This window comes from Lepidochelys olivacea (assembly GCF_965140295.1).
Source record: "Lepidochelys olivacea isolate rLepOli2 genome assembly, chromosome: 4".
NCBI classification, from domain to species: Eukaryota; Metazoa; Chordata; order Testudines; family Cheloniidae; genus Lepidochelys; species Lepidochelys olivacea.
This window is the reverse complement of record NC_140414.1, coordinates 51,032,688-51,057,954: the sequence shown is the minus strand read 5'-3', so window position 1 is coordinate 51,057,954 and position 25,267 is coordinate 51,032,688. Positions and strand designations below refer to the sequence as shown.

At 43.1% G+C, this 25,267-nt stretch overlaps 1 protein-coding gene across 1 annotated transcript in view; it reads left to right on the top strand.

Annotated features, from left to right (window-relative positions):
• The window catches only part of SCLT1 (sodium channel and clathrin linker 1), a 129,476-nt gene that overhangs the window by 34,830 nt on the left and 69,379 nt on the right, over positions 1–25,267 (top strand). Inside the window, exons 11-15 of the mRNA XM_084626366.1 lie at positions 5,973–6,063; positions 6,194–6,285; positions 8,551–8,728; positions 10,003–10,101; positions 21,855–21,926. Coding sequence (XP_084482492.1) covers positions 5,973–6,063; positions 6,194–6,285; positions 8,551–8,728; positions 10,003–10,101; positions 21,855–21,926 — 532 coding nt within the window. The remainder of the gene's footprint in view (positions 1–5,972; positions 6,064–6,193; positions 6,286–8,550; positions 8,729–10,002; positions 10,102–21,854; positions 21,927–25,267) is intronic.

Sequence of the window (25,267 nt, the reverse complement as noted above, 5' to 3'; positions counted from 1 at the left end):
TACTATCAAGTTCACAATGCTATTTCATCCCCTGCCCCTGTCCCACCTCTGGGACGACTTGCATGATGGTGTCCTCTCCCTGGAGGTGGACTCCCCTCTACAGAGAGGGGCGATAGAGCCTGTGCCCATGACCTTTCAAGGTGCAGGGGTCTACTCCGCCTACTTCTTGGTATCCAAGAAAAAGGGAGGATGAAGACCAATCCTAGATCTCTATAGTCTCAATCACTTCATACGTAAGCCCAAGTTCCGTATGGTCACGCTCACAGCCATCATACCCTCGCTAGAAAGAGGCATGTGGTTTACAGCTCTCAATATGCAAGATGCTTACTTTCACATAGATATTCATCTGACCCACAGACAATTCCTGAGGTTTATAGTGGGCCGTCGGCACTTCCAATGCAGGGTTCTACAGTTCGGACTTACCACCGCTTTCTGGGTCTTCACCAGGGTCTCTGGTGGTGGTGGCCTGTGATGTTATATGATTTAAAATATGATCATGTAGATCATTGTTGCTACCACTGTTATATAATTGCAAAAAATCTTGTATAAAACATGTCATGTAAGATGTCAATGGAAAAGTTATGTATTGCTGAATGATTATCCTATTTGTATGCATGTATTATTTTTGTCTCTAAAGTTATGAATATTGACTATGTGTTTGCTCCTAAGGTAGTTTACAACTAGTCTAGCCAGCACATTGTGAATGGACTGTTCAAGTTGATGGCCCATCAGTGAACACAATGGGCCGTGAAAAAAGCTTATCCCCACCTGATGCGCTTTCCTGTGGATGGTCTAGCCTGAATATGGTAATGGACCCTGCTATGAGTCATTGAAGCATGCAAGGGCATGTGACCAGTTCATGTGACACTGGACTCCATCTTGTGCCTGTACTTTTTCCACTGACTGTACTGAGAGCAAACCCACCATATGGCAGAAAGTATAAAGTCCCCTGGAAACATCTCCATTTTGCCTTTTTCCTGCTCTGATCTCTGTACTATCGACATAGGACATTCTAACCAAGGGACTGAGGAGTTTTCAGTCTTCTGGAAGCAACCAGAGACTTGACTTAAGCCAGCAGTTTTTCATTATTGCTTTTGGATTTAAACCTTATCCAAGAACTTTGCAATTATTGTATGTATTTGATTTCTTTAATCAATTTTAACTCTCACCTCTTTCTTTTCTCTTATAAATAAACTTTAGATATGTTAGATATTAAAGGATTGGCAACAACATGATTATTGGGTAAGATCTGAGTTAATATATTGACCTGGCTATGTGGCTGGCCCTTTTGGGATCAGAAGAACCCTTTGGTTGATGGAATTGGTTTTAAAAAACCATTCATCATTAAGTCTAGTGTCTGGATGGTGAATCCAGGGCTAGGATACCTAAGGATACTGCATTTCTGACTTCTATCAGCCAGCATGGTGAGACAGAAGTTTATTTTTGTTGATGGTTTGGTATATCTTATAGAAGAATAACCATAACCACCGGTTTTGGGATGTCTTTGCCCTATTCTCAGTTGTGACCACTGAGGCACAGTGACACTACTTATCTCCGGTGTCAATGGGTCCTCATCTTCCCTTATCTTGAAAACTGACTGGCTGCTGGCAAAGCAGTCCAGACACGAGGCTCAAGTATTGACTTCTCTTCTGTTTCTACCCCTCTCCTCATAGTGGGTGAGTGTAAACATCAAAAAATTGACATTGGACCCTACACAGTCCCTGGAGTTCATCGGCGCGTGCTTCGATGCAGTCTCCGCACGTGCCTACCTATCACTGGACAGGTTCTTGACCCTGCTAGAACGGATTGCTTCTGTGACCTTCAATCCTTCGGTTCTGTTCGGAACTTGTTCTTCCCTTTTTGGCCACATGTCATTGTGCACATACATCGCTGCCTTCGCTCATCTTTGCTTCTGCTGTCTACGACTGTAGCTACACTGAACTCATTCTCCAGTGCTCCCCTCCATGTCGTTCTCACCTCTCCCCTCCCAACTTAAGTTCTTTTTTCCTTTTCGTGGTATCCTAGAACTTCATGCAGTATGGAGAGCATGAAGCACATTTCTCCCACCCATTTGCTCCTAACATGGTCTCATCATGTCAGTCAACATCACTATAGTTTACTACTGTCAAGGTTCCTTCCCCACTCTGAACGCTAGGGTACAGATGTGGGGACCTGCATGACAACCTCCTAAGCTTACTTTTACCAGCTTAGGTTAAAACTTCCCCAAGATACAAACTATTGTACCTTTTGCCCTTGGACTTTCGCTGCCACCACCAAACGTCTAACCGGTATATTATTAGGAAAGAGTCCATTTGGAAACGTCTTTCCCCCCCAAAATCCTCCCAAAAGTTACCCCCACCCCTTCCTGGGGAAGGTTTGATTAAAAATCCTCACCAATTTGCATAGATGACCACAGACCCAAACCCTTGGATCTTAAGAACAATGAAAAAGCAATCAGACTCCTAAAAGAAGAATTTTAATAGAAGAAAAAGTAAAAAGAATCACCTCTGTAAAATCAGGATGGTAAATCCCTTAGAGGGTAATTGGATTCAAAACAAAGATAATCCCTCTAGGCAAAACCTTAAGTTACAAAAAGACACAAAACAGGAATATCCATTCCATTCAGCACAGCTTATTTTCTCAGCCATTTAAAGAAATCAGAATCTAACGCATATCTAGCTAGATTACTTACTAAGTTCTAAGACTCCATTCCTGTTCTGTCCCCGGCAAAAGCATCACACAGACAGAGAGAGAGAGGCTTTGTTTCTCCCTCCCCCAGCTTTTGAAAGTATCTTGTCTCCTCATTGGTCATTTGGGTCAGGTGCCAGTGAGGTTATCCTAGCTTCTTAACCCTTTACAGGTGAAAGGGTTTTTCCTCTGGCCAGGAGGGATTTTAAAGGTGTTTACCCTTCCCTTTATATTTATGACAACTACATAAACAAACAAGGAGGCATGAGGTCTCCAGCACTTTTTGTGCGGAAGCAGTTCACTTCTGGAAATGGTGCATCGCATATGGTTTCCTGTTGTCAACGACTTATCTCCTGGGGACTCAGAACATGATTGCGGATATTCTCAGCAGAAATTTCATGGCTGACCACGAACGGGAACTACATGACTTTGTGGTCACCAATGTTTTTTACCATTGGGATGCTCTGGTCAGGGATCTCTTTGCTTCTCACACCAACACCAAATGCATCCAGTGCTGTTCTAGGGGTGGCTATGGAGCCTGCTCCCAAGGCAGTGCCCTATTTATCAGCTAGTCGGATCAGTTACCACTCCCCTACCACTCCTGCCCCATGTCCATCGCAAGATTCAACAGTCATTCTGATCGCCCCATTCTGGCCTCACCAGTTCTGGTTTCCTCTTTATCTCCGCATGTCAAAGCATTCTTCTTTTCTACTACTGATGTTTGTTTCTGGAACTGCTTGGTCAAAACAAAAGCAGGATCAGACATCCCAACCCATAGATGCTTCACCTGAGAGCCTACTTTTTGGATGGGCATCTTTGTTAAAACAGGAATGCTCATTGGCAGTGCGAGGTGTCCTCTTGAGTAGCAGGAAGGAATCTACAAGGTGGTCCTACCAAGGGAAATGGAAACTCTCTGCCTCCTGGGCTCAACAGAAATGTCTTGCTCCTGAGGCTGTAGGCATTCCTCTCCTCTTGGACTGTCTCCTGTTCCTAAAGGTGTCAGGGTTCGCTCTCAGCTCCATCAAAGTAGAGGCCATTAGTGCTTCCCCCAGCCCCATGGAGGGGTACTCTGTTTGTTTGCACTTGCCTGTTGACTGTATGATTCTGGAAGGGCCTCATGCAGATATATCCTCCTGTTCAACTCATCACTCCCCAATGGGACCTTAACCTTGTCCTCACAACATTGAAGTTGCCCTTCAAACCTCTGGGCCTCCTGCTCCCTTTCCCTTCTTTCCATGAAGATCGGTTTTCTGATAGCTATTACCTCTGCAAGAAGGGTGGGCAAATTGAGGGCCATGATGGCAGACCCCTCCATTCACCATGTTCCACTGTCAGGCTAACTCCACTCAGAGGATTTTGAAGTGGGTTTTAGGGTGCATTACTCTCTATCAATTATCAGTACTGTCTCCTCTCCTTGGGTAGGAGCCCATTCCACAAGAGCACAAGCATCAACTATGGCCACGCTTCACAACATGCCGCTCATGGACATATGTAGGGTGGCCACGTGGAGTTCAGTATATACCTTCTCTTCCCATTATGCTCTGGCGCACGATTCTGCGACAGATGCCTCATTCAGTTAGGCTATCCTACCTTCCATCATTTGTCCTCACACCCTCTTCCTGACTAGGTACTGCTTGTCAATCACCATCAATGGAATACAATAGAGACCCTCATTCAACAAAGAAGAGGTTACTGTAACTGGTGGTTCTTTGAGATGTGTGGTCCTTATCTGTATTCCAGTCCTGCCTTCTTTCCCATCTGCTGAAGATCTGATTGATTTGCAGTGGAGAAGGAACTGAGGGCGTGGTTGGTCCACCTCGCCTTTTATCATCTTGGTTGAAACCATGAGGCAGAACAAGGATGCATGGGTGGACCACTGGGCACTGCTACCTTTAAAAGCTCTGGCTCTGGGCGCATGGAGCATGCAAATAACCCTCAGTGGAATATGGCTAGGGACCACACTTATTGAAGAATCTCCAGTTACAGATAAGTAACCTCCTCTTGTGAAGGCCAGTTCTACTTATAAGTCTATGAAAAATCAGTTTGCACATGCTCAGTGATACTTCTTAGCTTTTAGCTGCTAAAATCTCCAAAAATTCCATCAGCCCTGGGCATGTTTGTCTTTCGCAGTTCCTTGTGCTGACCAGACTACACATATGCCATGCCCCAGCTTAAAACTACAGGGAAGAAAAAAGACTTTCCCTGTAATGGTTGCTTTCAGCTGCTCTGGGTAGGGGCTAGGCATTGGAACTGAGAACAGGGAGCCTGTCTCCCACCTGGCACCCAGGTAATGTGGTAGGAAGCCATCTGATTTAAATGCAGAGGGGACAAAAGCCAGACCTGGGGAGAGGGAAAGGAGTAGGTTAGGACAAGGAGCCTGGAGAGACTGAGAGCCAAGCGGGTTAGGAGGCTGAAACTGGTTGGGCAAGGAAACTGGCACTGGGAGACAGGGGGTAGGAAGGGGAGACAGAGAAGCAGCAGAGTTGTGGGGGTGGAGTGGGACCTGGGACTGGCTGGGCAAAGAGGCTGGGACAAGGACCCAGGGAGGGGGACACAAGCAACTTTAATTCTGGCATTTCCTTACTTTAGAATGTGTGACTTTGCAACCTTAGTGTTTTTTCAGTGTCGTTTATTTGTGTGTAAGGTTCTATGACCAGTGTAAACTTAGCCCAGCACACTGGGTGGGGGCAAAGGAAGAAGGAATCTGTGTTGTTTCCCATGTCCCAGGTCAGGGTAATAGCAGAGTTGCTTCATTCATTTCCACAGGGGAAAATGGCATAACTGCCATCCTCTGGCCCTGTTCTGGTTTATGTTCCCCTTCCTACACCATCCCAGCCAAACCTATTTACCAAGATGAAGCACGTTGAAATTTTTGAAAACGACTAATGATTTGGGGTGCCCAGTTCAGAACACCTTAAAGGGGGGCCTGATTTTCAGAAGGTCCTGAGCATCTACCTTCTGAAAAACAAACCCCTTTAAAATGTCTCAAGTTGAGTACTCAAAAATTTGAGGAGCCCAAAATCATAACTCACTTTGGAAAATTTTGGCCACTGAGTCATCCACAAACCTGTATTCAACAGTATAATGGCATATGTACCTCCTCTTTGGTGTCCTCAGAATCTCTTCCACATAACAGACAATGGCTGCTGCTGTCTATATGTGAAAAGTTTTGCTGGTATGGTGTAAACGTCATGGCTGTTCTTATAAAGACCTGTTAAGTTGGGTTTTGTTTTTTTTCCACATTCAGCTAACTGTAATTAATTGAGTGATTTCTTTATATTCAGGCAAGCCAAAGTAGATGTGAGAACAGCAACTGCTAAAGTTGATGAAATGACCAAATTGTTAGTGGACCTTCAAGCCCAGATGGAGAGAAAGGTATTGAAAGTTTTAGTGATTATCCTGTTGCAAACATGAAACTTAAATTAACTTAAAATTGTTTGTTTCCATATCATGCATCTCAAGCACAGTTCAGAAAAAATGTCTCAGTAATTGCTATGATTTTCAGGAAGAAGATGTAGTATCTGCTCAGGAGAGAGAGGAAGCGTCAGACAAACGCTTGCAGCAATTGCAATCTAGCATAAAACAATTGGAGACGAGGTAAAGAGATGAATGATGCCATTGAATGTGATTGATGATAATTTTAGAAGTGACATGAAAGCAGAGGTTTTCTTCTAAATATCTGAGTTCCATAATTTTGAGTAATCAAGTTCTCTATTTCTTATGCAGATGATGTTTATCCTAGATTACTCATTATATTTTATCTGCTTCATTTCCCTACCCGCTCAGAGTCGCCTCTGGCTTCCTTTTTCTCACCTGAGTAAAGACTAGAGGACCACAAATCACTCGATCTCACTTATGTCGTAGTTTTGCCAGTGACTTACCAGTCTGTCCAAGTTTCACAAATTTTATTTACATTATCTGGAGTGGCACTGCTAAAGCCCCAAACATCAGTTTGAAAGTATTCCCTTGAATTGACCACCTTTGGGATGCATTCAGCCGCCTTCTACATTAAGACAAGTAAAAGCTGTTTCAAGTATCCGTTCGGAACTCTTGAGACTAGTAAGGACACTATAACAGCACACTAAGGTAAACTTTTTTCGGTGGTAAATGTCAGTGATAAAGATTTATTGAATATCTAATAAAGAGGATATGCTTTCAATTATAGCATTACCTGCTAATATACTTGAGGACGTCTAAGGGTTTCCATTACAATGTCTTTTCTCTCCCTTGTCCCTTTTATTGCCAAGGAGATAATTTGGCTGAACAAATTAATTCTGGGCCAAAATTTTGCACTAAATTGTTTTAACCATCAAACGTTTGTCAGATGACTTGATAACTGAATTTTCTTATTGAAGTATTTATAGCTCTTCTGAGGTGATTGTTTCTAACAGATTCACATTTCTTTGTTCCTGCTTCATGAGTGTGACTAGAAGAATCTAGCAAAAAGCCAGTACAAGAGCACTGGCCTACTTGTAACAATAGGGGCTCTTATTGCCTTGAAGTGTTGCACAAGTTGAAGTGCTTTACAGTGGCTTTCAAGAACTTTTGCCTGAACTAGGCATGGTAGTCTCTTCTTATTTGTTTGAAACTGGACCCAAAGTGATCCCCCAGCCATAGTTAATATAATGGTTTTTTTGTGTCCATATATATTTTGTCTTGTAAATATCCAAAAATCAATAACTTGGCTGCTTCAAAAACTACTCTAGGTGTAATCACAAAATGTTGATTACAGTCCATCATTACCATCACCTTTAATGCCTAATCTGAGCCCAACTACATTCCTGAGTATGCATCAAAGTCTGTCTCTCTCCTGTCTTCCCGCATGCCAACCAATAAAGTAAATCATGTTCCAGCAATAAGACTATTTAGAGCTAGTATAAAACTACAAGCCCTTTCTCAGTGCTCATGCAATTCTGTGTGTGCGTACATACACACAAAGCATTGCATCAGCACTGGGAAAAACCTGGTCGTTTTACAGTTGCTCTAGCTCAGTGGTTCCCAAACTTGTTCCACTGCTTGTGCAGGGAAAGCCCCTACCGGGCCGGCCCAGATTGTTTACCTGCCACATCTGTGGGTTCGGCCGATCGCGGCTCCCAGTGGCCGCGGTTCACTGCTCCAGGCCAATGGAAGCTGCTGGAAGCAGCAGCCAGTACATCCCTTGGCCTGCGCCACTTCCAACAGCTTCCATTGGCCTGGAGCAGCGAACTGCGGCCACTGGGAGCCGCAATTGGTTGAACCGGCGGAAGCATCAGGAAAACAAATTGGCCCGGCCTGCCAGGGGCTTTCCCCACACTAGCGGCAGAACAAGTTTGGGAATCACTGCTCTAGCTAGTATTATTGCTTGAACATGATTGACATTGATTGACATAAGGGAGTGCAGGAGACAAAAGGTTATATGTTATGTAAAAATGTATAATGCTGTTTGTTTAAGGTGTACCCATTCCTTTTGTTTAATATGTGGTGCTAGAACCATTTGGTAGTGGTATAACAAACTGACTTGCCTTGGCAAAGATTATGATTTAAGGTGGGTAGTAAGTATCAAAAGAATTGAAAAAAACAAATGGCAAATTATAGCACAAGCCTGCAACCCAGTATAGGTATCTCTGAATAGCAGTACCCTTCTCATTTTAATTATATGCAAAATGTTCAAAGTTAACTCCTTTCATTCTATTTCTGTCTGGGACAGTGATGGAAGATTAGGATGACATATTTAAAAAATGAGACTACCAGAGAATTTAAACATCATAATTTACAAGTAAATTTGTACTCTCTATATATGAGAACAACTAGTTTGCAAGAGTGAAAGTGTTTTTAGCAAGTTGCAAGTTCTACCAATGAGATCTGAGTGTTCGGACTTTCTAGATTATGTGTAGCTGTACAAGACTCTGAACAGTTGAGAACAGAAAGGACTGCTCTAGAAAAACAAACTAGAGAGCTACAGGCAAAGTGTGCAGATCTAGAAGAGGAAAAATATGATGCTATAGTAAAAGTCCGAGACAGCATGCAACTCTTAGAAGAAGCTAACCTACAAAAAAATCAGGTAAGACAAGGCATCAAGACACATTCTTTACTGCATCATTGAATACTGGAAGTTACTACGGGCCTGTTCTCATGACAAAAATTTATCCAGGGGGCTCAGTTACAACGCAATTGCCTCCTGACCCTATTGCAACATGGTTTATTTTTACTGTGTAAAGGACCTAACTGTGATGTAACTATTCTAAAGCCTGTTTTGTGTAGTAGACAGTCCAAAGCTTTAGCAAGGCACCCATTCCACTATCATGTTAACACGCTCAAAAATGTGGAATTGAGACAGGCCCCAGTTTTTCTAACTAGATAATGTATGGAAAGGCAATCCAAAAAAAGAGTGAAGAATTTTAACAGATATACAAAAGGGAAATGAAAGTACAAGAACTGAAATAAATGGAAGCAGCAAAAGAAAAGTCGGGAAACTGAGCAAAGAATGCTGGAGATAAAGATTTGAAAGTATTTATCTCTTCTGTGTTTTACAGGTCTATTTTAGGTATGCAAATTGTCACCAGGACCTTAGTTGTTGCCAGAAAACTTGTTTCTTGTATTCTGAGCATGGGTTATTCCTCATTGTCCCCCAGTTAAAAGTTTCTGAGAATCTTCTTGCTACTTTGTATGAGTTCCACCATTTTTCTTCCTTATAACCCCTCGTGGTCAACACTGAAGTGTTTGTTTGTTGTGCTAAGATTTTATCTAAAGGGACATCCTTTGAGTAGTTGTCTCAAGTTGCAGTGGGGGAGGTTTAGGTTGGATATTAGGAAAAAGTATTTTACTAGGAGGGTGGTGAACCACTGGAATGGGTTACCTAGGGAGGTGGTGGAATCTCCTTCATTAGAGGTTTTTAAGGTCAGGCTTGACAAAGCCTTGGCTGGGATGATTTATTTGGGGATTAGATCCTGCTTTGAGCAGGGGGTCAGACTAGATGACCTCCTGAGGTCCCTTCCAACCCTGATATTCTATTATTCTGTTCTCACATATCAACTGGTTGCATTGAACTGGCTTGCAGAAAGCATATTTGCTGCAAAGTAACAGTCACCCATTCTCATGTCCAAGTTTATTGCCTTCCTGACATGCTTGAGTTCAGATAACCAATAGAATGAAAAGTTCAACACAGTTACCTAACTTTTTTGTATCGAACAGTGGTATTCTGATGCCATTTTGCAAGCTATCATTTCTTTTTCTGTTTACTAAAGATTGTCATCACTGACATTTTTTTTTAATGAAAGAACACACTATTTTTATTAAAGGTAATTGTAGTTACAGTATTTCATATTTTTTTTCTAGGCCCTGCTCCGAGAGAAGCAAAAAGAAGGGGAGATAGAAAATATGAAAGAAGCAATTTCTCAGCTTGTACAAGATGCTGCTGCAAGAACTAAAAAGGAAGTATGTTATCCTCTTACAGCCCACTCGTCTGCATAATTTCCAGTGCTAGTTGAATTAGTGTAGTTTGAATAAACATTTTTTTTATTTACTTCTTAAAACACTGTATAGCAAATTCACGATAATTTCAGCAGTGTATCAGTCTGTTCTTCATTGAGTATGTAGTAGTGTGGATCCCAGTGTAGGTGGACATGCACCCAGTATGTGAGAGAGCAAATTTTTTTATTTGCAGTGTCCATCAGGGCCACACATGTGCCCTGTGCCATCTTATGCTCCCATGTGAGGGAATAAAGGGTGGTGCAGATTTCTCAATTCCCTCTTACTGCTTGTGGTAGCAAGACGGAACCTGGTGAGTGTCCAGTCCACTAATTCTTAGCTCAGACTAAACTTCTACACGTGTTCAAGAAAATCTTCCGAACTATTTATCTTCTCTGTTGACTACAATGAACTGTCTCCATCCATCTGAACAGAACTCTACCACTAGATCACCCCTTCTCACGCCCATACATAGACCTCTCTGTACTGAGCTCATTAGCTCATGGTGAACTCAAAACCTGCATGCTTTAAGTCCTGTCTATCCTGCGATGGACTAATCCCCTTGAAAGATGGGCACATCAGCTGTGTCTTCTGTTAGAGGGAATCTCGAGCAGATTATGAGTCTGTTTATCATTCTCTGTGAGAACACTTAAGTCATGGGATGTGAGGCTAAAGCTCCATCTTCTGGAACAGTCCATGAAGGTCTCATTACACACTAAGGATACAATCTCCAGAGTGCTGCTGGCAGACAAGCTAGCTTCACCCAGTGCCCCACCTAATAGACAAGCAACACTGAAGAAGGCAGTGCTAAGGTAAGAGCCAGCACCCACACCGCTGATGTCAAAGTCTGGCCACGTCAAACACAAAAGCATACTCAAAGCAGAGCTCAGAGTCCTATAATGACAGACATTACTGGCTTGCCCTACCACTGGCTCAGGGCTCAGCTACCACCAGATCCTCAGGAATGGCACTGGATGAACCAATATTCAGCAAGATAGCTATATTTCTAAAGCCTTCACGTTCCTCTTAGGGGTACTGGGGCCTATCATTTCAAGCCCTGAGAAGCAGATGTCCAGCCCTCTTGAGAAAGGTGATGTTGTCATTTGCCCTTCTCCCCGCAAGCATCCGTGGCCAAGACCATCTTCACCACCATACCAGGAAGAGCTGGATCCAGGGACAGAGTTGCACCAAATGCCCTGTTTTCATTGCCAAAGGACTTTCATCTTCATTACCAGATGAAGCAGTATTCTTTGGACCGGATGATTTAAGTGTTGCAGGAGCTCCTTGTGGGGATTACTGAGACTCTGGATATCAAGACCTTGGCTGTATCAGAGGAATCCTACAAGCTGTTTGACAGCTTGTCAGCTTCTGGTCTAGCCAGGATCTTCCTCCCCATAAATGCTCAACCCTGCCAGTGCCCAGAGGCAGACACTGGCCATGATAACACCCATTGCAAAATTAGTCAAGAAGGGGTGGGATTTGAGTACTACTACGCTTCCCCAATTCAGGCTTCTTAGTAGTGTCAGTGAGACACAAAAAAAAGTTGAAGTAAAGTAAGAGGACTCACAAGGACCCCCAAAAGTTTTAGTCTTAGCCTACTGCAGCTACAAGTAGCTTACTTCCAGACCTTACTCGCCAAATATCACTTCTAACATGGGACGGGTGACATGCTTCCTGACAAAGCTCCTGCATGAAAGCAGTGAGGAACTTAAACATAATTAAGCAAGGTCAACTAGTGACCAAGACAGCCCTACAGGTCATGGTGGGCACTTCTGATGCAGCGACCAGGTGTGTGACAGCCATCGTGACAATTGCCATTCATCATGGCTTCAGGCACAGGGCATCCCAAGAAAGGTATAAGTCACAATCGAGGACTTGCCATTACTGGCAGAGACTGCTTGCTGTGGGTTCAGGAGAGTCTCATACAAAGCAGGAAGCCTTCTATCAACAAGACTTATTTCTTGAAATGGAAAAGATTTTTCCATGGTTACATCAACACTGCAAAAAAACAAAACAAAAAAAACCTAACCAAACCTGCGGCAGCATGTCTCATAACCCACGTCTACAGAGTTGAGCTTGCAGGGTTCTCACAGGGTGAGAATGACAAGTGGGTGGACATTCCAACTCATGCTCTTAAACCTGGTAAGGGAGTGGGTCTCAGAGCCCAGGTTCCACTCCAAGCAGGAGCAACTACCCGGTATTTTATTTATTTATTTATTTATTTATTCCTCCCCAGAGTAGACTTACCCTGTATGGGTGGCTCAAAGCAATGTCAACCTAATGGAGGCCCCAATACTGAAGATCCTTGACTATATGCCATTCCTGAAACTTGTGGGACTAGCATTTAACTCTCTGAAGTTTCACTTGGTGGCAATATTGGTGTGTTGCACTTGAGTACTTTTGTACTCTGTCTTCTTATATATAAAGGTATCAGAATTCCTCAAGAGTCTCCTTTATACCTGTCCTCTCCTGGGATCTTAATGTTGTCCTAAAACTCCTGAACTCTCCCTTTGAACCACTATAGAAGTGCTCACCTTACCATCAAGACTATCTTTCTTGTGGCCATCACTTCAACTTAGTGAGCTCCAAGCCCTTATGGCTGAACCAGCTTTCCATCAAGACAAGGTAGTGCTGAAATCCATATCCAAAGTTCATCTGTAAGTGGTCTCTGAATGAATTTCACCTGAACTAATGAATTACTCTACCCATTTTTGTTGCCAAGGGCACACTTGATGCCATGAGAAAAGAAACTGCATACTTTCAACATATCTAGAGCTTTGCTTTATTACCTTAACAGGACCAAGTCTTTAGGCTGTCTCCATTTCTCTGTGGCCCTATGTGGCCTGAAAAAGGCCAAGACTTCTCATCCTAGAATCTCCAAACAGATCACGCAGTGCATTTCCACCTGATATCAGATGGCTGGCAAACCTCTTTTTTTCAAAACATCGAGACACTCTGCACCAGGGCACAAGCAGCAGCATTTTCCTGCATAAGAAACATTTCAATGTGAGAGCTGCAATATGGAGTAACCAGTGACTTGTTTTGAACATTTAAGCTCGTACCCCATGGCAGCCAGGTCAGAAGCCAAGTTCAGGAAAGCAATACTGCAGTCTATTTAACTGACTGACTGTAGCTGAAACTCCTCACTCCCACCATCGGAGGACACTGCTTGCCAGTTACCTGCAGTGGGATCCACATTGACTACAGCATCTCAAAGAATGGTTGTTTAATACATTGTTCGTGTGGATCCCACTATCCGCCCTCTGTCCCCACTTTTCAGAATCCACAGCTACTTAGAGTTTTGAGTTGAAAGGGACCTGAGGGAGGGTTATGGTCACTGTCCTTTATGATCTTGCATGGGAGAATGAGGCAGCACAGGGCACATGTGCAGCCCTGACATACACTATTAAAAATAAAATCTTGCATACATGAGGCACATGCGTTTACAATGGGATCCATGCAGACTGTCACATCTCAAAGAACCACAGTTGCTGCAGGGTAGGTAACTGTTCTTTTCATTTTGAAGTATTAGTAAGCCCTGAACAACTATAGCAGACTCACTTGGATAAGTAGAAATCTTGAACTGAATAATGTGCCTAGAGGCAGTGGGGGAGCAAGGCTGCTATTTTAGGAGAAAGTGGCCTCTCCTCCCATTCTGCTGGTGAGAGGTAAGATGTGTGAGGGGAAAGAGAGAAGCATTTTGATGAGAGGGTGGTGCAGGCTGGGAGATAATGAATGAAGAAAGTAAATGAAGTAAGGCAGTTATTGACTATAGAGGAGAAGGAATGCATGGGAGAGACTGCACTTGTAACTGTTTAAATTTGAGCTCTGCCATTCATTCATTCATGTCACACACACACAATGATCTGTAAATGTTCTGTGATATGATCTTGTAAAGAAATAGCTCTTTTGGTGCCCACTTTCTGTTTCTCCAGAGTTAGAGAATGTGTATATTAAAAATGTTACATAGAGGGATTTTAATGAAATAGGGTTTGAGTATAAAAAGCAACAGAGAATGAAAATACGTTCACTTTTTTCTAGTATGTTTAACTAATGATAAAATTTAGTAGTTTTTTAGCAGGGGACTACAAAAATGAGATTTGACTAACATCCATCCTGCACAGTCAAGGATATAAGCATGTTTTAAAAAATCCCCAAGACAGCCAGTGGCATTTGGACCGTGGCTTTTTTCCATCTCTCATTACATATATATTGAATGTTGATGGGCTGCTAAGAAAACTTTTTCAGATCGCTTTGTCCACTGTCTTTCGTGTAGTAATCGTTAGCTGGGCCAGAACCCCAAACATACCTATCAGATATTTGGAATATATCTTCCTCAGCTATTTTCTTTTTTTGTGAAGAAGCTTATAAACACTGCTCTAGTTCTCTGTGATATACTACTGTTATTTCAATCTATTGATTTTTTTATTTTGGGTGTTCAATTTTGTTTTAATTCACCTTGGATACATATTTGAGACAACTGATTCTATCCTTTTTAAAAGAAATCTTTTAAATAAGTGTACAAACAAGCAACGTCTTCAACTACTTTTAGGAATGATTTCAAATTTTTTTTTTTTTTTTACTTCACACCTACTTTTTAACTACAATGTTTGTTTAATAAAATGTAGCTTTGCAGATACATCATTCTTATGGTAAACTGGTGGCCTTAACTGCTAAAAAGATACATTATTTAACTGAAAGACTATACAGAGCCTGCATGAGCAGCTACATTTCATAACTCTGTCTCATTCATATATGTCCATCTAGGTCATACACACACATTCTGAGTATATATAATACCCATGCATTTTATCATATACATATTATGAAATGTAAGTGCCATCCATATTCAAAAAAGAACTGCATCTTATGCCCAAAATGTCCAAAACACTTAATCCCCACGTAATTTAGCCTGTATCCCAAACAGACTCAACAATAGGTGGTGCCAGTCATTTTTCAGCTTTGTTATTAGAATGGGCCTGTGCAAAGGATGGATCTTCCATTGTTCCCTCAGCATAGCAAGATCATGATCTGCTCTTTGAACTGGATCTAGAAATGAATAGGGGGCCAGGTGGGTCACAGTGTCTTAAGAACATAAGAAAGTCCATACAAAGGTCCATCTTGCCCAGTGTCCTGTCCTCTGACAGTGGCCAATGCCAGGTGCCCCAGAGGGAATGAACGGAACACGTAATCTTCAAGTGATCCATCCCCTGTTGCCCATTCCCAGCTTCTGGCAAACAGAGGCTAGGGTCACCATTGGTGGACCTATCCTCCATGAATTGATCTAGTTCTTTTTTGAACCTTATTATGGTCTTGGCCTTCACAACATCTTCTGGCAAAGAGTTCCACAGGTTGACTGTGTGTGGTATGAAGAAATACTTCCTTTTGTTTGTTTTAAATCTGCTGCCTATTGTTTTCATTTGGTGACCCCTAGTTCTTGTGTTATGAGAAGGAGTAAATAACACTTTCTCCAAATCAGTCATGATTTTATAGATCTCTATCATATTCCCCCTGCCCCCTTAGTCATCTCTTTTCCAAGCTGAAAAGTCCCAGTCTTATTGATCTCTCCTCATACGGCAGCCGTTTATAGAATCATAGATTAGGGTTGGAAGAGACCTCAGGAGGTCATCTAGTCTAACCGCCTACTCAAAGCAGGACCAACTCCAAATAAATCATCCCAGCCAGGGTTTTGTCAAGCTGGACCTTAAAAACCTCTAAAGATGAAGATTCTACGACTTCTCTAGGTAACCTATTCCAGTATTTCACCACCCTCCTACTGAAATAGTTCCATACCTTTAATCATTTTTGTTGCAGTTTTCTGAACCTTTTCCAATTCCAATATATCTTTTTGAGATGGGTCGACCACATCTGCACGCAGTATTAAAGATGTGGGCGTACCATGGATTTATATAGAGGCAATATGATATTTTCTGTCTTCTTATCTATCCCTTTCTTAGTGATTCCCAATGTTCTGTTCACTTTTTTGACTGCCACTCACATTGAGTAGATGTTTTCAGAGAACTTCCACAATGACTCCAAGATCTCTTCCTTGCGTGGTAACAGCTAATTTAGACCCCATCATTGTATATGTATAGTTAGGATTATGTTTTCCAATGTGCATTACTCTGCATTTATCAACATTGAATTTCATCTGCCATTTTGTTGCCCAGTCACCCAGTTTTGAGAGATCCTTTTGTAGCTCTTCACAGTCTGCATGGGATTTAACTATCTTGACTAATTTTTGCACCAATTACACATTTCTATGAAATAGTAACTGATCTATTTAATGGCGCATTGCTTCCTGAAGTGCCAGGACCCAATACCATGTAATAGAGGGGGTCTGTGTTTTCCCAAATGGAAAAATCTGTCCCATATTCACATTTGAATCACAATATTCCATCAGAACTAACATCTACTGAACAATGTGCTGTAAAACCAAGGTCACGTATTTGGATCCACCAACATGGACCCCTCTTTTCTATACAAGAGCCTTAAATATTAGAACATAAGAATGGCCAAACTGGGTCAGACCAAAGGTCCATCCAGCCCAGTATTCTGTCTGCCGACAGTGGCCAATACCAGGTGCCCCAGAGGGAGTGAACCTAACAGGTAACGATCAAGTGATCTGTCTCCTGCCATCCATCTCCACCCTCTGACAAACAGAGGCTAGGGACACCATTCCTTACCCATCCTGGCTAATAGCCATTAATGCACTTAACCTCCATGAATTTACCCAGTTCTCTTTTAAACCCTGTTATAGTCCTAGCCTTCACAACCTCCTCAGACAAGGAGTTCCACAGGTTGACTGTGCGCTGAGTGAAGAAGAACTTCCTTTTATTTGTTTTGAACCTGCTGCCCATTAATTTCATTTGGTGGCCCCTATTTTTTATGGGAACAAGTAAATAACTTTTTCTTCTTCACTTTCTCCACACCACTCCTGATTTTATATACCTCTATCAATCCCCCTTAGTCTCCTTTTTTCCAAGCTGAAAAGTCGTATCCTCTTTAATCTGTCCTCATATGGGACCCATTCCAAACCCCTAATCATTTTAGTTGCCCTTTTCTGAACCTTTTCTAATGCCAGTATATTTTTTGAGATGAGGAGACCACATGTGTACACAGTATTCAAGATGTGGGCGTACCATGGATTTATATAAGAGCAATAAGATATTCTGCATCTTATTCTCAGTCCCTTTTTTAATGATTCCTAACATCCTGTTCCCTTTTTTGACTGCCGCTGCGCACTGCGTGGACATCTTCAGAGAACTATCCATGATGACGCCAAGATCTCTTACCTGATTATTTGTAGTTAAATTAGCCCTCATCATATTGTATGTATAGTTTGGGTTATGTTTTCCAATGTACATTACTTTACATTTATCCACATAAAATGTTATTTGCCATTTTGTTGCCCAATCACTTAGTTTTGTGAGATCTGTGTGAAGTTCTTCACAGTCTGCTTTGGTCTTAATTATCTTGAGCAGTTTAATATCGTCTGCAAACTTTGCCACCTAACTGTTTACCCCTTTCTCCAGATCATTTATGAATAAGTTGAATAGGATTTGTCCTAGGACAGACCCTTGGGGAACACCACTAGTTACCTCCTCCATTCTGAAAATTTACCATTTATTCCTACCCTTTGCTCCCTGTCTTTTAACCGGTTCTCAATCCATGAAAGGAATTTCCCTCTTATCCCATGACAACTTAATTTACGTAAGAGCCTTTGGTGAGGGACCTTGTCAAAGGCTTTCTGGAAATCTAAATACACTATGTTCACTGGATCCCCCTTGTCCACATGTTTGACAAGAATTCTTCAAAGAATTCTAATAGATTAGTAAGACATGGTTTCCCTTTACAGAAACCATGTTGACTTTTGCGCAACAATTCTATGTGTCTGACAATTTTATTCTTTACTATTTTTTCAACTAATTTGCCCGGTACTGATGTTAGACTTACTGGTCTGTAATTGCCAGGATCACCATTAGAGCCCTTTTTAAATATTGGCGCTACATTAGCTATCTTCCAGTCATTGGGTACAGAAGCTGATGTAAAGGACAGGTTACAAACCATAGTTAAAAGTTCTGCAGTTTCACATTTGAGTTCTTTCAGAACTCTTGGGTGAATGCTGTCTGGTCCCGGTGTTGCTGTTAAATTTATCAATTAATTCCAACTCGTTCATGGGAGCATGTCATAAATTTTAAATACAGTAGAACCTCAGAGTTACACCAGAATTGTGAACTGACTGGTCAACCGTACATCTCATTTGTAATTGGTAGTTTGCAATCAGGCAGCAGAGAGGAAAAAAAGGCAGTACAGTATTGTTAAACTACTTAAAAAAAGTATGGGAAAGTATAAAATTTTTTTGACAAGGTAAGGAAATTGTTTCTGTGCAAGTTTCATTTAAATTAAGGTGGTTACAAGAGCATTTTTCTTCTGTATAGTAAAGTTTCAAAGCTGTATTAACTCAATGTTCAGTTGTAAACTTTTTAAAGAACAACCATAATGTTTCGTTCAGAGTTACGAACACTTCAGATTTATGAACAACCTCCATTCCCGAGGTGTTCGTAACTCTGAGGTTCTACTGTAGTGTAGACAGACATGGAAACTATGTAACTGTCAATTGCACTTCAATCTGCCAGTATCCTTATCCACTTCAAGATGCTGCTCCTGATCTTAAGTGTAGCAAGTGACAATATACTCACCTTTTAATTTAGTTTCCACTTTCTAAAACTAAGAGGACATCATGTTCAAAATACTTAAAAAATAATGTATTCATTTGACAAGCATGAAGCATCTTAGTTCAGTAAACACTTTTTGTTTTCAGTATTTAGTTTTTCTCTAGATTAAAATTGTCCAGACAATTGAATTTATATTTAATAACTATTAATGAAGGTCTGTCTTAGATTTATTAGAACCACTAGTCCTTTCAACTCTACAACCTCTGACAAAGTATTAACGGTATCTGCCAAAAATTAGGTAATTAATTGTCTGCATATCATTCAAGTAAACATGAAAAAAATGTCAGAAACCAAGGTCTCGTGCTGCGCTTACTCAGTCATCAGGCAGCCAACAAGCAAGCCACCTTACTGCTATAGCCAGTCAGGTGGTTCTGCTGTAGCTTAGCTGCATTTGATGGTTTTCTGATGACTTGGCAGGTACAAATGAAGACCTAAATTTTGGGTTTACTCTGAAACATGCAGAACCTTACTTACATTATTTTTGGCAGATACTTTTACTACTTTGTCAGAGGTTGTAGAGCTGAAAGGGCTGGTAGTTCTAAGATAAAAGCTTATGTCAATTCAAATTCATGAACATTGTTCTATAGGTTTCAGAGTAGCAGCCGTGTTAGTCTGTATTCGTAAAAAGAAAAGGAGTACTTGTGGCACCTTAGAGACTGACCAATTTGTTTGAGCATAAGCTTTCATGAGCTACAGCTCACTTCATCGGATTCAATATAAAGAAATCTTTCATAGTGCAGAGATGTTATGCAAGATAATAATATAGAAAAGTTTTCCCTAGTAGTTTTTTACAGCATCAAAAACAGTCGATGGTGCACTGTTAATGTCAGCAGTCTTCCTGCAAGCATTCTAACAGTATAGTTCTCTACTGCAAGGATGTACAGTATGTTGGCAGAACTTCAAGTGTCTAGATGGCACAGAAGAAGTGTACTCTTATGACTCATGAAAGATTCTCACAAATGCCCTGAGGACCTAAAATGTTGCTGTCCGTGCAGATGTAGAGAGAGCCTTTACATGGATTCTTAAAGAAACATTCACTTCTGTAAATATGTTCACTAGCATTCATTATGCCTGATGTTTTACTGAGATAAACCCAGAGCTACAGTTAATTTACTGATATAGCACCTGATCCTGTGAGTTGCTGATTGCCTCTTGAGAGCACAGAGTGAGCTGCAAAGTGTGGTTAAAATTGCCTTCTCATTTTTTTTGCATCAGTGGAGCATTATTTCCAAATTCTCTTCTGCATAAGAGAAGAGGCTTTCACTGAGAAGTGTTAGAGAGACAAGGTGGGTAAGGTAATATCTTTTGTTGGACCAACTTCTGCTGGCACAAGTCACAAGCTTTCGAGTCACACAGAGCTCTTCAGATTTGTCTTAAAATGACTATGTAAACTTCAATAGCCTAGGATTTCATGGTGGGAAAAGCACTTTTCATCTTTGTGCACAAACATGAATGTGAAAGCTGGAGTTTCCACCTTTTCACAAAACCAGCTAAAAGTAAAACATCAGTTTTTGCGTTCACATTTTTTCAAAGAATTATAATATAGTGGATGCCCGTTAATCATAATCCTGAAACTAATAGCAACATTTTGTCAGGAGCCAGTCTTGTCCCATTGACTTTAATGTTATTGGGATTTGAATATTAGCATCAGGCATGCTGTTTATTAACAACTTCTTTGAAAAAACAAAACAAAACAATCACTAGCAAATGTGTGGGGTTGCAACCAAGGAAAGAAGTGCTGAAGCTGCATGTTACCTCTTCCTGCGCTCTCCAGGCTGCGTCCTGCTTTGACGCTGGGGGCTGGCACTTCCTCCTTTGGCTGGATGGGGCAGGGGTCTGGAGGGGGGCAGTCAGGAAGGAGAGGGGGGGTTGGATGGGCAGGGGTCAGGGGGGCAGTCAGGAAGGAGAGGGGGGGTTGGATGGGGCAGGGGTCTGGGGGGCCAGTCAGGAAGGAGGGGGGGTTGGATGGGGCAGGGGTCTGGGAGGGGGCAGTCAGGAAGGAGAGGGGGGGTTGGATGGGGCAGGGGGTCCAGGGGCGGTCAGGGGACAGAGAGCAGGGTGGGGGGTAGATGGGACCATCAGGGAACGGGGGGGTTGGATGGGGCAGGAGTCCCAGGGTAGCCATCGGGAGCAAGAAGTGGGGCGAGGGGGGGGAATGGGGGGAGGAGCCAGGCCATGCCTGGCTGTTTGGGGAGACGCAGCCTCCCCAACTGGCCCTCCATACAATTTCAGAAACCAGATGCGTCCCTCAGGCCAAAAAGTTTGCCTGCCCCAATATAGGATCCTGGAAGCTAATAGCTTTTCCCATTGTCTTTCAGGTGTATGCCAGGATGTTCTTATCTGTGGGAGTCATTCTGTTGTCTTTTTGCTTGTTCTTCCAACTGTCCCCATTGAAGTAAAACAGTGAAGGCATATAACAAATATTGCATTACCTTCATGTAGTTATACAGTCTATCTCCATAAATAGGTCACATACAGTATTCATAAGATTATCAGATTGCAGCTCCATGTCCACCTCATCCCCTTCATCAAATGTACCTAATTAATAACTTCTGTATAATTTATATTTCTCATTAACCTTAACTACTTTATTAATCTTTTTTCTCTTTCCTCTAAAATCTAGAGGACAAAGTTTCTTCTTTCTCTTCTCAAGAATTTTCAGTGCCGAACACTGATAAATGCCCTTTTGTTTGTGTTATCTCAGTATAGTTGTTTTTAACTCTAATTCTCTGTTCTTGAGGAATCTCTCAGTTTCCTCTCTAGAGTCAATTAAAGATCTCCTCAGAAGTACTAGGGCACAGGTTAGTTAGCATTAGTGTTCCATGGATAAAGGCCGTATTTCATATGTTAGTGTACAGCAATGGTCCATTTCTGTCAGCAGTTCCAGTCCCATAAACATGCATCATAAAATAGAAAAATAATCTGTGCAGATTAAGTAAAATATCTTTTTTTCTTTTCTTTTTTTAATTATTATTATTGCAGGTAGAGAATGCAAGGAAGCATTACAATATACAGATTTCTCGATTAACAGAAGAACTTTCTGCTCTTCAAATGGTACGTTCTGGACTGTGTAGAAAATAACTTTTATTGGTCAAATTTTTTTGAATACCTTTTTGTTAAATTGACACATGTTCATTTGTATTTATCTATTATCGTACACTCCATTTATAAGAATCAGCTGCATATAGTGATCAGAACCACCAAACTAAAATACACCATTTGTAAAAATCAACCATTTTTAAGAATCAAATCATTTAGGATAGATGTGATTCTTATAAAAGGTGTGCACTGTAATGGATATGTAAACTTAAACATACAAGAAAAAATCTGTTTTAGACTTTCAGTAGGGCTGGTTGAAATTTAGACAATATCAATTGTCAGCAATTTTGTGAATGTGGATTCTCTGTTTTAGTCAATTCTCTGTTCAAAATTAAAACTTTTGGACAAAGGGAATTAATTAAAATTATGGGTCAACTATAGTTGTTCAAGTGATTGTTCATATCGATTCCAATTAGATGTGTGCACGCCACGTGCGTAGTCGTCAGAAATTTTTTTCCTCTAGTAGCAGCCCTCGGGTCAGCTGTGGAGCCCCCAGGAGTGGCGCCTTCATGGTGCTCAATATATGATCCTGCCGACCTGGCACCTCCTCAGTTCCTTCTTACCACTAGTGACAGTCGTTGGAACTGAGACATTTCCCTAGCTCTTTCTTTTCTCTCTGTTTCTTATACCTTTTTAATTAGTTTTTATTTTAGTAGTAGTTCATAGCGGTTGGGCTGGGGGGTTTACCCTCTATCCTGACTACTTTTTCTTGGGAGGGCTTTCATGCCCAAGTCCTGCTCCAAGCCCATGCCAGTGGGCAACCCCCATGATGCTTGTCTGAAGTGTCTGGGGGAGGCTTACCAAGCCAATAGGTGCAGGATTTGCAAAGGGTTTTGCCCCAGAACCAAAAAGGAGCAAGACTTTTGCCTTAAGCAGCTCCTTATGGAGGCAGCACTTAGACCTCAGCCGCTGTCAGTGTGGCAGGACCCAGCACTGAGTTCTTCAGTGTGTAGCTCCCTGGCAGCAGTGGTGGAAGCGGTGCTGCAGTCAGACTCTAGCAGAGACCCACAGCACTGCCTTTTCCCGGCACCGCTCCCACTCCCCAGCATAGAAGCGGCACAAGAAGCAAGGGAGGAGTGGCTCTCAGTCCCAGAGGCCGCCCCCTCTGGAGCCAGCCAATGGGGCGTGTCCTCGTGAGGAGCGCCTAGTGCTGAAACTTGGGGAGACGGCACTGTTGACTTCAGCCCTGCAAGGGGGACTGTCGAGTCTGGTGCCATTGGACTTCCGGGCCCACATCATTGAGGAGGTGGAGCTGCCATCCACCCTGGACACCTTTGTGGTCGCAAGGGACCTCATCATCATGACCGCTCCAAGGTCACCTACGATTCAAGACAAGCTTCTCGTACCACCCTGTGGGTGTACCACGAGGCCCAGGGTGCCCAGTCTAAAGGCTCCCAATCGGCCACCTCTGAACTGAGGGTGCCAGAGGCCTCAGCCTGTCGCCCCACCCCTGCGGATGCTGAGGAGACATCGTGCCCCCACTTCCCCCTCGGACCAACTGCAACTCCGGTTTCTGAGTCTGGTGCTGCCAGCGAAGCAGGTCATCAGGCTCCTGAAGAGCAGGAGAGGTGGGAGGACCCTGTTCCCCCATTGGCCTTTTGGGCCTTCTCCCCAGACAAGGCTTTTGCAGGCACTTCCATCTCCAGACCGCCTCCTATAGACAGCCGCGCCCACCAGGACCTCCTGCGCAGGGTGGCACACAACATGGGTCTGCAGGCAAAGGAAGTGGAGGAGTCAGAGGACCCAGTGGTCGACATTTTGGCCTCTGAAGGTCCTTCGAGGATGAGACTGCTCCTCATCAAAACTATACAGGCCAATGTCAAGACTATCTGGCAAACTCCGGCCTCCATCCCTCCCACAGCCAAGGGCATTGAGAGGAAGTACTTCATGCCCTCAGAGGGGTAGGAATACCTCTTTACACACCCACAGTCCTGTTAATTGGTGGTTGCGGCAGTAAATGAGAAAGAGGCAAGGGCAGCAAGCCCCAGTGCCCAAGTCCAAGGAGGCCAAGCGCCTGGACTTGTTCGGGCATAAAGTGTACTCCACGGAGGGGCTTCAGCTCAGGATTGCCAACCAGCACAAGGAGCTTGTGCCACCTGAGTCCAGGGAGGAGTTTGGAGCCATAGTAGAGGACGGCAAGGCGGCGGCACGGACCTCTTTACAGGCCTCATTGGGCACTGCGGACTTGGCAGCATGCACCTTGTCCTCGGGTATTGCCATGAGGCGCATCTCATGGTTGCAATCCTCAGGCTTACCGCCCAAGATTCAGCAGACAATGCAGGACCTGCCTTTTGATGGGGCGGGCCTATTCACAGAGCAGACTGACTCTCAGCTGCATAGTCTAAAAGACTCAAGGGCTACTATGAAATCCTTGGGTATACACACCCCGGCAACCCAAAAGAAGCATTTCAAGCCCCAACACCCCAGCAGCTCTCCTACCCTCCTTGGCCAAGGCAGGACTTTTACAGAAGAAGGGGAAGGAACAGCGGAAGGAAGCCTTCCAGCCCTCCTTCCAGACTAGGCCAGGGCCCAACCAAACCATCGTCGGGTTCCAAGCAGGCCTTTTGAAGGGACGCCTGAGGACAGCTTACCAGTCTCATTCCTGGATCCTTCCCCACCCTTTTTGAATAGTTTGTCCCACTTCTACCATGCCTGGACCCAAATAACCTCAGACCACTGGGTCCTCCACATGGTGGAAGTGGGATACTCTCTCCAGTTCTGCTCCTACCCTCCGCCCCCATCCCTCTTCAGGGACCCCTCTCATGAGCAACTCCTTAACCAGGAGGTGCAGGTGCTCCTCACCATGGGAGCGGTGGAGTAGGTTCCTCAGGAGCTAAGGGACAAAGGATTCTGCTCCTGATACTTCCTAATCCCCAAGGCCAAAGTGGGTCTCAGGCCCATCCTAGATCTGTGTGGGCTCAACAAATTCGTGGTAAAGTTGAAGTTCTGCATGATCTCCCTAGGCACTATTATCCTTACCATTTGGCCTCTCAGTAGCCCCTCCGAGTGTTCACCAAGTGCATGTCGGTTGTGGCTGCTTTCCTCCGTCGCCAGCAGGTGCAGGAATTACCCCTACCTCGACGACTGGCTGCTCAGGGGCTTCCCCAGGGCACAGGTGCGGTCCCAAATCTGTTTGGTTAGGTGCACGTTCGAGCGGCTGGGTTTCCTCCTTAACTTGGGGAAGTTGACCCTGGAACCAACCCAGAGAATAGAATTCATTGGGGCAGTGTTAGACTCGGTCCAGGTGCGGGCCCTTCTACCGGAGTCCCGAACCATCAAGGACATAATTCAAAGCC